The 11,991-nt window shown below is 38.5% G+C and overlaps 1 protein-coding gene across 1 annotated transcript in view; it reads right to left on the bottom strand.

Annotated features, from left to right (window-relative positions):
• Positions 1–882: 882 nt before the first annotated feature.
• Positions 883–11,991, bottom strand: part of FKTN (fukutin) — a 14,582-nt gene continuing 3,473 nt past the window's right edge. Inside the window, exons 3-9 of the mRNA XM_010015898.1 lie at positions 10,551–10,754; positions 8,879–9,156; positions 7,331–7,463; positions 6,363–6,492; positions 5,169–5,302; positions 4,161–4,288; positions 883–1,096 (exon numbers count right to left, since the gene is read on the bottom strand). Coding sequence (XP_010014200.1) covers positions 883–1,096; positions 4,161–4,288; positions 5,169–5,302; positions 6,363–6,492; positions 7,331–7,463; positions 8,879–9,156; positions 10,551–10,754 — 1,221 coding nt within the window. The remainder of the gene's footprint in view (positions 1,097–4,160; positions 4,289–5,168; positions 5,303–6,362; positions 6,493–7,330; positions 7,464–8,878; positions 9,157–10,550; positions 10,755–11,991) is intronic.

Raw genomic sequence — 11,991 nt, forward strand, 5'->3', positions numbered from 1 at the left:
AGCTATAACTCTCTAAAATCTAGTCAAAACTTTTACAGGGAGAACACACTAATTGCGACACTAAACCCAGTATATTTATTTTTTCATGAGCAGACACCCCTGCAGCATACACCTTCATGTCCTTAAAAAAGAAATAAAAAAAGCAAGTAACTTTACCTGTCATAATTACATGCAATAGTTAGTTCACAAAAAAAACAAAACCAAAAAACAACCCAAAAGCAGCTGTTACTGGAAGATGTCCAATGTGGATAATTTCTCCTTCCATTCATTTAGTATCACACCATTACCCAATACCTCCTATATTAAAGCAGGTGAGTCACATGGGTTCTGTGTAATAGAAACATACAACTGACAAGAGCAACCTATTGCATATCATAGGGATATATCAGTCTTAAATCAAGCACATCTGAGGTACTTGTAACTGGTATATTTAAAAGTTGAATATTTAGGATATGTCCTCTGAAAGAAAGGAACTTCTCTATGATTATTCTATCCTATCCTTCTCTTAAGCTTAAGAAGTGAACAGTCCCATGGTTTTGATGATCCAAGGAAAGTCTAAGCCTCTTGGCCACTGTTTACATTTCAATAGTGAATTAAATGTCAATTAAATAGTCAGCTAAACAGCCCATAAGTTTACTGCAGCATTTCTCTCTGTTCCCTTTGAGCAGCTTTTCTTTCAGATCCTTTCGTTCATTTGCTTTCAATCTCTTCCTGGAAAATGCATGATGAAGGTGAAAAAGATGCCTATTAATTAAAAAAAAAAAAAAAAAAAAATGTAAATGTCTCCTTAGGAAACAGATGAAAAGTTACAAAAGGAATGGATCTTGATGCCTTTGGGAAATGGGAAATTACAAACTGACGGTTCCAAGGGTAGTCAGATGGTCAGTAGATCTGAATGACGTCATCCCATTCATCAACAGGCCAGATACCATTGTACTGCACGTTGGATGGTGAGCTCTTCCAGTCCCATGTCTTCACAGGAACCTTCCAGTCTGGGCCATAGTTAGCTTCAATATACTGAAGGGTTTCACAGGGCACATGTACCTTGAGTTCTACAAATTCAGTCCAACACAGAGTAAACTTTGGAAAGAGATACCTGTGTCATAACAAAAGAACATGGTCACTGGCAGAAGACTGAAATACACCTCTAAACAAGTTCACAGAGAAAGCAAGCAACTGCAGCAAGTGGTTATTCATAATTTTTTTTTTCTTATTTCACACCTATCTATGAAATATTATTTACATACTGGACAGTCTTGAGGCGACACGGCACCCCAGAGAGAATTGAGTCAGACAATGGGACTCATTTCTGGAACTGCCTTACAGACACTTAGGCCAAAAAGCATGGCATTGAGTGGGTACATCACATCCCCTACCATGCACCAGCCTCTGGGAAAATCGAACAGTACAATGGGCTGTTAAAAACTACACTGAGAGCAACACTGGGACACACACTTAGCAAAGGCCACCTGGTTCGTCAACATGAGGGGATCTGCCAGCAGGGCTGGCCCATCCCAATAGAAACTCTTACGTGCTGTAGAAGGGGATAAAGTTCCTGCGGTGCACATAAAGAATGTGATAGGGAAAAGAGTTCGGGTTATTCCTGCTTCAGGCAAAGGCAAATCCATTCATGGGATTGCTTTTGCTCAAGTACCTGGGTGTACTTGGTGGGTAATGCAGGAGGATGGAGAAATCCAGTGTATACCTTAAGGGGATTTGATGTTGCGTGAGAATAGCCAATGAACTGAATTGTATGCTAAATGCTATATAATACTGTATACTATCACTTCTATGGCAGCTGTATGTCCATCACCACACAGGGTGCCTTGCTGCACCTGTCTCCATCACTCTGCATTTGGAAATCTGAACCTGACCCCCTTTTGATTGCCACATTAATGAAGAATGAACTTTGATGAAACCAGACAAGCACGGCAGTGATGGAATCAGAACACCACATGCTGTCTTTCCTGTCCAAAAAGACTGTTATGAAAGATGGAACCCAAAGTTATGGACTACATGAACTCAAGAAACTTTTATAGGGGTGGTCCATAGACTAAGGGAATGATAGCTGTACGTATATACCAAAAACCAGGAAAGGTGATGGTGTATAAGAAGTGTGGGATCTGGCATGACATAAATGACAGGGAATAAGGGGTGGATACTGTCCTGATTTCAGCTGGGACAGAGTTATTTTTCTTCCTAGTAGCTGGTACAGTGCTGTATTCTGGAGTTAGTGAGAGAACAGTGCTGATAACACACTGATACTTTACTTGTTGCTCAGTAGCACTTACTCTAAATAAAGGACTTTTTAGTCTCTCATGCTCTGCCAGTGAGGAGGGGCACAGGAAGCTGGGAAGAAGCAGAGACGGGACACCTGACCCAAACTGGCCAAAGGGGTATTCCACACCCTAGAGCATCATGTCCAGTATAGAAACTGGGGAGAGTTACCTGGAAGGCCCAGATCGCTGCTCGAGCCAGGCTGGTTATCGGTTGGTGGGTGGTGACCAATGGCATTGTGCATCAGTTGTGTTTCCTGGGTTTTATTCCTCTCTCTTTTTGTTATTATTATTAGATTAGTATTATTATTAGTATTAGTAATTATTATTATCATCATCATATTTTACTTTATTTCAATTATTAAACTGTTCTTATCTCAACCCATGGGTTTTAACCTGTTTCTGATTCTTCTCACCATCCACTGGGGAGGAAGTGAGTGAGCAAGTGTTCTTAATACTTGGTTGCTAGCTGTAGTTAAACCACCACAGGGTGTTACTATCAGCAGTAACTGGTTAACATTTGCCATGTGGTCCTAGGAAGGAGCATTTCTAATTCTTTTGCAGCTTATTTCCATATTTCATTCTGGCACCTGTAGGAAATCACTTAGTCCCTGTCTCTACTTTTTTCATTTACAAATTGGATTTAACAGTTACCTCATTTAGAAGGGTGTCAAGAGGATGATACATGTTATTTGGTAGGGGAGACTTGATAAAAGTAGCATTAAATACTTTACAATGAATCAGGACTTTTTTAAAACCAAGTTTTTACCTTTCTTCAATCTTATCAAACAAAGCACACAATTCTCCTTCGGCACCCATGTTTAAACATGGTGTGCCAGAGTTGGAGCAGCTGCAAAGCATTAAAATACAGCTGCTACCCTGTATTTTCTGAAACTTTCAATTACTTTAAATTGGGGAAAAAAAAAAAACCCCACAAAATAAATTATTCTACCAATCTGACCAGTTGTTTTCTGTAGAAGGGCCAACATAAGCCCTGCCTACAGGTACGCTTACACCCATTGAAGTTCACAGGTAAATTTCACAGTTTGATCAGAATGACATCCTGTAGGATCACAGTGTCAGAGTCAATTTGTTAAACAATTTAAGCCTACGTACTATTCCTGCAGAGGACTACTCCCACTTCTGAATCTGTGAAGTCTTCCACAGGAAAAAAAAAGAGATCTTAAAATTCCTTTTCACAGGTTAAAATAAAACCACAAGCACTTAGACTTTTTGAAGAAGGCGGCTAGAAGATTTATGCATTTGCATTGATTAGAACGTCTGCATGTTCCTCTAAGCATAAAGTTAATTTTACTTATAAGCACTGAGCAAACAGTATCAGAAAATAAAACAACTTTGCTTTTATGCCTTAAATGAGAAAAAAGAGAAAAAAGTAATCAAGCACTTTCAGATGTATATCCAGAGATTACTGATTAGCTCTAAACTAAACCAAAAATCAAAAAAAAATGCCAGCTACCAAAGGGAAAACTAGCTAAGCAAATATTATCAGTGGATCTATGATCATCAAATAGCTTTTTAGCTGTTGTCAACAAACACAGTTTTAGAGACTTCTTTCCTATCTTAGCAGTTTGTTACTCAGAGCTTGTCACAATCCAAATAAGATTTGCTTGATACACAACATGCCAGCATTGCTTTCAGTTTCATGAGATAATTGACATCTGACAAGCTAAGCACCTCTCTATTAAGGCATACTACTGTTCTATTCCTCCCTCTCTGGTATCAAAGCACAAAATCTCCAGTGATTCTCCTCTGATAACTGCCTTTCTCACAAAAAGCACAGACTTTGCCAGGCAACAACACACAACAGATGAAATGCCAAGACTAAGCAGTTCAATTTCTTTCCAGTACAAAACCGGTTCATACTTAAACTTCTTGCCCGATTTGGCCTGAGTTCCTCCATTCCATATGTGGTCATCCTCTTCATAGAAGAAAAAGATATCAAGTTTCACTTCATCTTCTCCCTGGAAAGAGAGTTCTAAGCTGTCTTCTACCTGCAAGACAAAAATACACAATGTATATACTCATAAAAATACCAGGCTATTTATGTCAGCAGGTGTCATAGAACAGATTTATTTTGGCCAGGTATGAAGAATGACTCCTATCCTAACTGAAGAAATACACCAACTCTGCAATTTTTTGATTTCTTCTCTTAATGCCTTGAGAACATTGGAAATTTTCTGCCATTCAGTGGGACTACCTTCTCTTGCCTCCCTTTAGTCCCAAAAGCCTTAGCAACATCTCTCTGTCCTCTGCCACAAGCAAGATAATCTCAGTGAATAAACACATAATTAGTAAGTGCCTTCATTTAACACACTTCCTCTACAATAAAACACTCACTAACACCGATAACCCTGTATCACTTGAACTGTGACTGTGCAATTTTCTTTCTTCACCATTCTGCAGCCTACACTCTGAAAAAGTTAAATAAAGATCCACATTAGCTAATAATGAACAAGCCCAGTGCCTACCTCAAGCCATCCTTTCCCTTCTGATAACTTTACTTACAGGGCTACAGATAATCTCAGAGCTACCACCAATCCTCCTGTATATTGAGGCCCATCCAATCTCAAAGACTAAATTCTACCCTGATTCTCAAGTTTCCCTGAAGCCACTGACACATATTAGACCTCTTTGAAATCTAAAAAAAATTAATCTGAGGTGGAATTCAGACACCCCGAACAGGACTGATGCTATTAAGAAGGGTATTTTCTCTGTCCAAGAGAACACACAAAATCAACAAGATTATATGTTTAGTAAAACCCTAATGAGTAAATATGTCTGCCAAGGAGACTTCAGATCCCACTTCTACATAACTGATCTGCAGCTGTACTCAAACTTACAAATGTACAGAAAGACAAATGGTTCAGGTACCTTGCCAAATTTGTGCTTTAGTGGCAAGCCTGCCTTCTGAAAGGCTGGAATGATATCTGTTTTGTAGTCCCTTATAAAGATTCCCAAATCCACATCTTTGCTGTGCGGAATGACGTTGCACTGTCTATACCAACCTAAAGGAAAAAGGACAAAACAAAACTAGTTAATTCAGAAACACGAGAGATACATCAATAGAATAAAGGCAACATAAAAATGAACTGCAAGAAAATCACCAGGCAGAGATCTTTGAGTGAGGCCACCAACAATACTTCTTCCTTTCTCTACCATGAAATGAATCAAATCAAAGAAACAAGTATTACTGCACTTACAGCCAACTCTTTCCTCCAGAAAGTCAAGAAGGAGAGACAAAACACTTAACTCTTTCAAAGATAAAATATCTTCAGTTTTCCAATCCAAATGTTGTTAACGAAAAAACATTCTATATCTTGGCCCTAGTCCAACAGGGCTACAGCTGTGCTTTTAATTTGAAACTACTATTTCAAGTAGTATCTGAGATGCTACTGCAAAACAGTATGACAAGAAGTGGGACATCCTTTTGCCTGTTTGATTAAAGAAGCTTTTAGTAGCTGTCCATTCAGAAAATTATATTCCCTAGGACTAAACAAATAGAAGTCAAATGTGCACACACATGAGTTTTCACAACTTATTTCAGTAATAAAAGACTCTTCACCAGTGGTAAGATACTACTTCCATCTTCAGCAGAATTTAAAACCTACACTAACAGGCTGACATTTTATTAAAAAGATGTGTTTTACAATAAATAAATACTTCACAAGTCAGTGATAAGCACTAAATTGCATGGGAAGAAAAATCAGATGAGAGCCTACATGGACAGCACTGTATCCATCACTGTGTTTTCCAACTAGCATTTTAGCAAATTAAAAGTCACACAACTTAGGGAACAGCTAATTACTTCCTATAGTGAACACAGCACAGAAAAATGTTAACCACACTAAATGCTTCACTGGAAATTTGCTCAACATCTCCAAGGCTCAGGTTTCTAAAGGAAAAGCATTTTGTCAGGAGCAAAAAAGCCTATTTCAACACAGCTAATGCCACATATTACCTTCCAACATGGTACATTTAACCTCAGCTAACATCACAAGCAATAGAGAATAAAATGTTTAAAATTTCTGATGAGTTTAAAACCACAACACAACACAGATGTTTTACCAAGGCATGTTCCACTGCTCAGCCAGAACTTTACCCCTAATTTATTCAGGGTCAGGGCAGCCAGATGGAGTAAAGATTTTGCTTTTTTTCTGAACTCCACTGCATCAAGAGAAGCATCATCAGGATACAACTGGAAGTCAAAGGAAGAGTAAGCAAGCTATTAAGAGAGCAAACTTGTCCGTTCATTTTTCAGTGTCCTAAGAAAAAATTACCTTTAAAAACTTACTTCACTAATATCTGGGCAGTATCTGTTTTCACATATACAGCCCAGTTTGAGAACCTGCACTAGAATAAGAAGTTAAAATACAAGCCCGAGACATCAATCTTAAGTTTTTCAAACTAACAGAATGTAAAATCATAGTAAAATACACTCATAATATATGTAGTAGACACTGATTCTCAGCATTTGGCAACAAACACAGACGAACCCTAGTTCTGCACACACTGAAGTCAACAGCCAGAGTCCAGAGAGAAGCTGGGACAGGACCAACGACTCGCAGCACATTAGTTTATTTGGCGCCACCAAGTGTTACAACTGGATGTTGACAACTTCTGCCACAGAATAAAACAACGGGAACAGAAAACCATGCCCATCTTCCAGCTGCAACCGTGCCAAGATCTTCTGTTAATGCAAAGCCCAAAACAACACGGCAGTCTGGGCAAACATTACCAAATCAAACACAGGAACAACGCACCACTCAGCTTCATGACTGATTAAGAGCTCTTGTGCAACAAACAGCTGAAATGACTGCTTTTCAAAACAGATGCCAGCTGCTAATTTCAGTATCAAAGCTCCAGCAAAGTTCAATATACCTTCTAAGGCACATTTTCTCTGCCTGTGGCGATTACTGCCTGGCAACTTTCAAACTGAGGTAGCAACCTGATCTAGTGGAAGGTTTGAAGTATATGTAGCTTTGTGTCAAGCAATGAAAACATACATTACATCTCAGAGACTGATTACCACTAACCTGAAAGAAAGCCCGAGCTTCTCTGTACCTACATTCAAGAAATCTAGACTGTGACATCTCCTCTAGAAAACTGGATGGGTTTTTGGGAATTTGAACTTTTAAGTCATCAATGGAAACAAGCAGAAGTTCTGGCCTGCAGAGAGAGAAAGATGATTTATTACCCATTCAATTGCTTTACAAACCACAAGCCACTTTTCCCTCTAGCTTAGGTTAAAATCATAATGCATACTGGCAGTGACACCTCTGTCCAAATACACCCAAACCAAATTATAAAAGGAGACCAACAAGAGCTTCAACATACTCCCAAGCAATTCAAAATTTTGTTTAAAAAGAAATTCTATGCCTAAAGCCCACAAAGTTATTTTGTCAGACCACTGATTCCTCTATTGACTCATGACTCGCACTGAATTTGTTCAGAGCTATTATTCAGTGCTGTTTATGCAGTTGTCTAAATATGGGATGCACTTAAGAACAAAGTTTTACTCTGTACTTTGGATTTAAAATCTAAAAAATGATCAGCCTTCAGAATGAATGAAATGTGCTATTTAACAGCTTACACAGTTGACTTCAAATGTTTAGGCAGATAACCAGCACAGACTGCATGTTTTAAAAGGAAGAAAGAATGGTTTCAATTTTAAAGAGAAAGTTTAACAGATTTAAGTTTGACCCATTGGCTGTTTTTATGGCACATACAAGCATCCTATAGGAACACTGCTCTTCAAAGCCTAGTGGTATGTGCTTGGATTTGAAAACAGTGACAAGATCTGTATTTCCTCAAATACTGGTATTGAAAGCATTGTAAGAAGAGGCAGACATTTACAGTAACTTTATGAATGTAATGCAAAGTTTAAGCATAAGACTATGGACAAATAAAACCACCAATTCAAACATTTATGCAAGAAGGAGTCCCCTCAACATGTTAAGAGCATAGTCTAGACGCCACAGCTGGCACATGTCTTTATGGTATTAGCATCACCTCTCGTTATTCATGTTCTTTAACACTGATTATTTGTACTGTTACGGAATGGATTTCTGTTGCTTCCCCTTTTCATTTAATGTTCTGCACCCTGTATTCAACTTTTGGATACATACCACTACAGAACGAACAACAAGTATCTATCAGCTAGTACTAAATCTCTTGCCACTTCTACTTTACCCCTTCATTGATAGCACATGGCTACCAATAGATTTCAAACTTTTGAATATATTAATGGTAAACTGCCAACTCAAGTGGAAGATCCTCAGTTACATTCAATCTCAGTCATGACTTCTTTGACTTCTCACATCTTTCTGCTTAATTTGACCTGGCTAAATAGCAACTTCCTCTAAAATGCACTTCTTAATTTATGAATGGTGGGAAGCTCTTGCTGTCAAGTAAACAGAACTGGATGTACCTTCATGTCTTAATTTACATGCACTTTGAGGGCTGAATCACACATAAACTAAATTCTACAACTTGACAGGAAAGAGAGTAATTTTATAAATAGGAGAAAGAACGTATTTTGGAACTGCCATTATGGCTTTTTCCCTTCTCTGTTTTGAACTCACTTTTCATATGCTCCAGCATAGCGACCAAAGTGGAGCTTCCGGAAAGGCACAAACTTTCTGTCCATATGTTGCTTGAGTCTCAGGGGGCCATGCCAGAGATAATTACCACTCCTCTCATAGAAGACCACCAGGTGAATGGCATGAGATGCCAGTTTAAAAATGTAGTGCAAAGGAATTTCAATCCCAGACAGGTCATCCATCCCATCCAAGCGGGGGTCCTTGTTTATAATTTTTAGCCATTGGAACCCCATTTTCTCAGCAGTTCTAAAAAGGCCCAGCTAAAAATGAGAGAGAGAGAGAGAGAGAGAGAGACGGGCTAAAGATTAGAGAAACCAAAATTAAAAGCTTATTGCTTATTAAGTGACATTATTCGCCATTTTCACTTTCTAATCAGACTTAAGCACAAACTACTCAAAAATATGTTAAGACACACATATTAGCAATTACAAACAATTCCAACTACTGTATTTCCTTATCTTAAGTTTTGTCCCTCAAGTTATTCAATAAAACAACAAACAAATGTTGTAAGCCATGCTTGGACTAGGTTTGCTCCTCGCCACCATAGCACTCTTCTCTGCATCCTTAAACTGTTCTCTAAAGCTATTCTTGTGTCAAACTTGGGCTTTGAAAGTCCCCAAATGATACCCCTAATGCAAAAAAACCCCTGCAAAATCTTCCTTTATGGTGTACATAGATATTTGTCTAAATCTCACCAAATGCTGCACGAGGTAACATGCTTTCATATTTCCATACAAAAAGGGAACTAAATTCTGGCTGACAAGAAAAGAACCAATCAGCATCTGAACACCCTTTCAATTACCCCCCTTGGACTGTTTTATATAGGCATATCAGCTTCTCCTCTGGATGCTACAGGTATTATCAATGAGCCACAAAGGAACGGGGAGATGAATTTAAACTAGTGTGCTGCCACACAACCTTATTCTCAGTTTAATTCCTTTACAGTTACGCACTAAAAACAGTCAAAGATCATTTTAAGGTCTCCTGCTTTTTCCTGTTCATCACTGGCATATTTAGTCTGTATAGATTAATAAATATTTCCAGCTGATGCTTAATTGATGAAATAATCTTGGACTCCATTTCATCCTTCATCACATGATACACCTCTATTTTTAACATACCATTTAAAAATCTCAGAACACCAAAGAAAAGCAGAGATAATCCATTGAGAAAATAAAATGGTGTTAAGTACAAGGATGTACTAAGAGAAATGTAAACCATAAGACTATGATTTAAATGTCTTCTAATACTAAGATAATCTTTCCAGCCTTGTCACATCAACACCTGCATTCCTCCTTGATAGATCCCCAAACTCAAGATTTATTACAGCTGTGTCTACAATACAGACTTAGTTTTCCTTCTTCCTTCCTAACAGACCACTTTCTCTTTTCTTTCTGGCATGGCCTCTTACTACAAGTGTTTATGAATATTGCAGACAACTTCCAAAAACTTTTAGTTATCTGTAAATTACTCTTAATGTATACAGGGTAGTGCCTGGATATCTTTTGCTATTAAAACCAAGTCTCCTCTAGCAATACCTTTACAAGATTGCCACACAATGAATTAAGAGGCCTTAATACAAACATGAAAGCATTGCATAAAAAAATTAAATGCATTAAAATACACAAACGTGAACTGAAGAAAAGGCACTTACTTCATGTTTCCATGTTTTGTCCAGCAGTGCAAATGTAGTAAAGTCCCTTGGAGCACAAAAGTACTTGCATTCTGGACTAGGGCCATCAGGAGAACTTCTGATCTGTTCAATATCTTTATCAACCAGTCCCAGAATCAAAGGATCAATCAAATACACTGGTATATTGTGACTGGATATTAAGCCCAGGAACTTCCTAACCACGTGCTGTTTGACAGAGAATAAAATTTTAAGTTAGAAACACCATCTTTAAGCATACAAAGGTTAATACATTAAAACTCTTTGATAGAACGGGAAAAAAAACAACCCACTGATGGAAGGAAATTTTATCTCCCAATACATTTTCTGAGAATGCACTTTACTTTCATGAACAATTGTGGAATGGAAATTTTCTTTTTCAGAAAAACAGGCTGCTCTCAGGCTTTCCAGGTCTCTCAGACTAAAGTAAAAAACTTTCAGCTTCAATTAGAACTTTCTATAAGTTAAAGCACTTGAACTGTAGAGCGCTGGACTTGAGAACAGACGCTAGGCTAAACTCTAGATCCTTTGCAGCTCTAGACTGAGTTGGAAAACACTTCAATAAACCAGAAATTATAAGATGAGCGATCATATGTGGGTGCTGAGGGAGCTGGCTGATGTCATTCCAAGGCTGGTCGGCAACATCTTGAAGGACCATGGAGGTCAGGAGCTGTTTCTCAAGTCTGAGAAGAGGTATATCTATTGCCATCTTCAAAAAGGAGGATCTGGAGAACTCTGGTCACCTTACTCTCAGCCCCTATGAAGCTTCTGGAACAAAAGGCCCTGGGAAGTCAAATCCAAGCATGTAAAGGACAAGGATGTGATTGGGAAAAACAGCTAAAGGCAAACTGCAGCTCATCACACCGATTGCCTTTGAAGAAGTCTGTGGGCAGGACAAGAGCAATCGATACTGTTCATACCTTGACTTCAGTAAGGTTCCTGATCCACTCCCCAAACCTTAGGCATGATGCGCGCCGTGTATATGATGGGTGACCCAACGAGAAGGTAGGAACTGAGTGCTATCCAGTCTTTGGATACCTGTGTATCATGGGCACTCAACCATGGCAACACTGCATAAGGGGTTAAAAGCTGTAGCAAGAAGATTCTGCACCTGATGAGAGGATTTATTAACTTGGCTCAGTAGAGGATTTTAACTAAGTAGATTTAAATGTCCCTGGTGCACAGAAGCCATTTACATCAGTCATAGCCACCCTGCTATTAAAAATGTAATGTATTTACCTGAAACAGATAAATTTACTTAAAGTACTACTATAATAAAAAAACCCCAAACATTTGCTTAGAAGAGCACTGTCAGGCTTTATGTCTGTTACATCTCAAGGTTTCTAGAAGAGATGTGATAAACTCACGCTATCCACCCAGCTAGATAACCCTGGCTTTTCTAACTGAAGCTCTAACCTTCCTCCTG

This window comes from Nestor notabilis, unplaced genomic scaffold (genome assembly GCF_000696875.1).
Source record: "Nestor notabilis isolate BGI_N333 unplaced genomic scaffold, ASM69687v1 scaffold9046, whole genome shotgun sequence".
Taxonomy (NCBI): Eukaryota; Metazoa; Chordata; class Aves; order Psittaciformes; family Psittacidae; genus Nestor; species Nestor notabilis.